The 3,603-nt window shown below is 38.4% G+C and overlaps 1 protein-coding gene across 1 annotated transcript; it reads left to right on the forward strand.

Annotated features, from left to right (window-relative positions):
• The first annotated feature begins 1,132 nt into the window (after positions 1-1,132).
• Positions 1,133-3,241, forward strand: LOC147274955 (myb-related protein 306-like). The gene is made up of 3 exons (XM_086256288.1): positions 1,133-1,483; positions 1,861-1,990; positions 2,154-3,241. The coding sequence occupies exons 1-3, from the start codon at positions 1,351-1,353 to the stop codon at positions 2,995-2,997; spliced, it is 1,107 nt and encodes a 368-aa protein (XP_086112414.1). The 5' UTR covers positions 1,133-1,350; the 3' UTR covers positions 2,998-3,241.
• The last annotated feature ends 362 nt before the right edge of the window (positions 3,242-3,603 follow it).

Genomic DNA, 3,603 nt, shown 5'->3' on the forward strand with positions numbered 1-3,603 from the left:
AACTTAGATATGCAAATATATACAACACTGTACCAAAAACAAAGAAGAGTTGATGGTCCCTAGCTAGCTAGCTACCTTGTAAACAACACCCATCTTGGCTCTGATCGATATTCAATTAAAAATGGAAAATAAGCCAATCGCCAGTTGTGTTTCTAAATGTTGAGATATATAATGAGATTGGCCCTTCATGATCCCACAATCCCTACCATCGTATTAATATATATATGTATATACTTGATTTTGTTTGTGAGTATCCCGTGGACATATCATTGCAATTGGTGTAAGTTATAACCCAGCATATATGGAAAATTCAAGTAGGTGGTCACCACCACCACATTCGAAGGCTTTAGGCTGCACAAATATAAAGCAGAATTAGTGAAATGCGGAGGAGACGCTTAGATATTTTATTTTTAACATTTTAAACGATTTAGGTAAACCATTTTAATATCCAAAACTCTTGTGAGTTATTTTATGATTGAAGTTCATGGGGTGGACTATTTTATCAATCATGCAAATTAGTTTAATTAATAATCAAGAGATAAGAAGTCCATCAAAAGTAGCTAATTAAGCTCATGATATAGGATAATATATATGGCCATATGGGAAGAAAGAAATTAAGAATGGCCAGAGCACAGCCACATCAAAATCATGCACGCATCACGAGGATTGGGGGTTTAAATTCATTGAAAGCAACTTGTTCGTCGTCGTCTATGCTGCAAGAAAAAAAACACAAAGTAATAATAGTAGTAATAAATACCAGTTATTTCTCGGCTAGCTTATTCATAATAATGTATACAGTATACGTACGTACACAGCCCATTTAAGAGAGAGAGAGAGAGAGAGAGAGAGAGAGTAAATTAGGGTTGTATTTCGGTGCCACCACAATACCCCCCATTGAATGCCACACGGTTTTGTGAGGCAGAGAGAGAGAGAGTAGTCTAAAGTATAGCTGACTTTTTACAAGCAATGAGTAAATGCAGTTTTGCTGTCCGTTTTGACTAGTTTTGGAGCAAAGCGCACAGCAATAAACCCTTTTACCTCTCTCATTTGGTCAGCACACACACACACTCACACACACACACACCAGGTCTTCCACTCTCTCCTCTTCTCTCCTCTATATATATGTGCACAAGACAAGGCCAACCCAATTGCCTTGGACGCTTGTTTCTCAGCAGAAGCACAAGAAAGACTTTGATCCATTTGGAGATAGATCCATCCATCCATCATTAATTATAAAAGATACCGACCCTTAATTATTCTCCTCATCCCTCTAGCTCGATCCATCTGCTTGTGATTCATCAAATTGATCTTGGAAATATTTAGCTTTGAGATCGAGGGTGGATCCAAATCATGGGAAGGCCACCTTGCTGTGACAAAGTTGGAGTGAAAAAGGGTCCATGGACTCCAGAGGAAGACATCATCTTGGTGTCTTACATTCAAGAACATGGACCTGGCAATTGGAGATCAGTTCCTACCAACACAGGTATATATCTATAATCACAATTACAATTACACCCTCCCACCCTCCCCACTATTACTTTTTTCTACTTCTAGCAACTTTGATGATGAATACTTTTTTTATTTTTTTTTATCTCTCACCTATATATGTTTCTTCATTTTGGTACTACTTTCATACATGGGTTAAATTTTGGGTAGGTTTCATCATAAATTCATGTATTTATTATTAACCCACCACCACCACGGCACCACTTCACCTCCTGGTCCTGGACTGCAGTGCCGTCTCTATCTTGCTTCTTTGCGGATTAATATATGCATATATGTTTAGTTAAATTAATATTAATTGATGATTATAGATATTAAGCAGCACTCTTAATTAATTCATTTAATTTTAAATTTCAGGTTTGCTGAGATGCAGTAAGAGCTGCAGGCTTAGATGGACTAATTATCTCCGCCCTGGTATCAAACGCGGCAACTTTACCGATCATGAGGAGAAGATGATCATCCACCTCCAAGCTCTTTTGGGCAACAGGTAATTAATTAATTATATTTTGGGTTTTGACTTGATTACATTATTATTAATTATCTTATGTGTTTGGAATTTGGATATGGTTCGCTAGATACTCGCAAATCCCAATAGTCAGATTCTATTATTGTTTTAATTTGACTTTCTGTTTTGTTGATGGATGATGCAGATGGGCTGCCATAGCTTCCTACCTTCCTCAAAGAACAGACAACGATATAAAAAATTACTGGAACACCCACTTGAAGAAGAAGCTGAAGAAGCTTCAGACAGGGGTTGATGGAGGGCATGAGGGGCAAGATGGTACTTTCTCAGGTTCACAGCAGCAGCAGCAGTCAATCTCCAAGGGTCAGTGGGAGAGAAGGCTTCAGACAGATATCCACATGGCCAAACAAGCCCTTTGTGAGGCTCTATCCCTTGACAAACCACCCACAATTCTTCACTTGGAACAACAAGACTTGAAGCCCTCAGCCTCATCCAATTTTGGTGCTGCAGCTTATAACAACCAACCACACCATCAACAAGCCTCCGCATATGCATCCAACACCGAAAACATCGCGAAATTGCTCGAGAACTGGATGAAGAATTCGCCAAAAGCAGCAGCAAATCGAACAAAGTCATCATCAGAGGATGATCATCACATGATCAACTCCTTCAACAACAACAGCAACAACAACAACAACACAGCTGGTGTGACAACTACAACAGGGTCAAGTTCCTACACGGATGGGGCGCAAAGTGCAACCGCCACACCAGATCAGGAACAGGCTTTCGATTCCTTGTTCAGTAGCTTCAACTCCTCCACATCCGACGCGTCTCAGTGCATGTCAGTGGACAATGATCATCAAAACAATGCACATAATTTGGAGGGGGGATCCGAACAACAACAAGTCCCTCTCACATTGCTGGAGAAGTGGCTGTTTGATGATGGTGCACTAGTGCCTCAGCCCCATGATCAACACGATCATCACCTAATTAACATGTCCTTAGAGAATACTCCAGCTGGGCTCTTTTGAAAAAGATCCATCCAGTTAATTAAACAAGCTCCATCAACAACTTTTAGGGTTTCTTAATTACTCTTTTTCTGAATTTAGGCTTATTTTCAGCAGCTTGTAGCTAGCCTTTTTAATTAGCACCTTTTTTTTTTTTGTTTTTTTTTTTTTTCCCCTTGTGTCTTTCTTTCTAGCCTAAGCGGCTGAGCAGAAAGATACCACGTACCCCCTTAATGAAGGAACAGAGAGAAAGTGTAAATTAAAAGTATATCCATATATATATATATATTTGCTTTGTTCTGGAGAATAATAAAGCTGTACGTTTTCATAATTTCATCTACCTAAAAGAGGAAATGCTTGTAGTACTGCACCGCCATTTGGTAGGTATATATAAAGAATCCAAATCCTCTTTTGGATTTTAAATTACATGCTCGTTGTTTTCCTTTCCAATCCTATTGTATAATTATAAATTTAAGGATATTATGCTCAGTATAAAAGTAAATTCATAATATTTTTTAATACATGTGTGATCGATCAAATGTGAATCTTTGAAGCTAGAATATCCGCATGATCAGGAGTAAAACAAGTAAATAGCGCGGTCGAATCCATTCCTAGTGTAAATATTAAAGT

This window comes from Dryas octopetala, chromosome 9, assembly GCF_963921425.1.
Source record: "Dryas octopetala chromosome 9, drDryOcto1.1, whole genome shotgun sequence".
NCBI lineage: Eukaryota > Viridiplantae > Streptophyta > Magnoliopsida > Rosales > Rosaceae > Dryas > Dryas octopetala.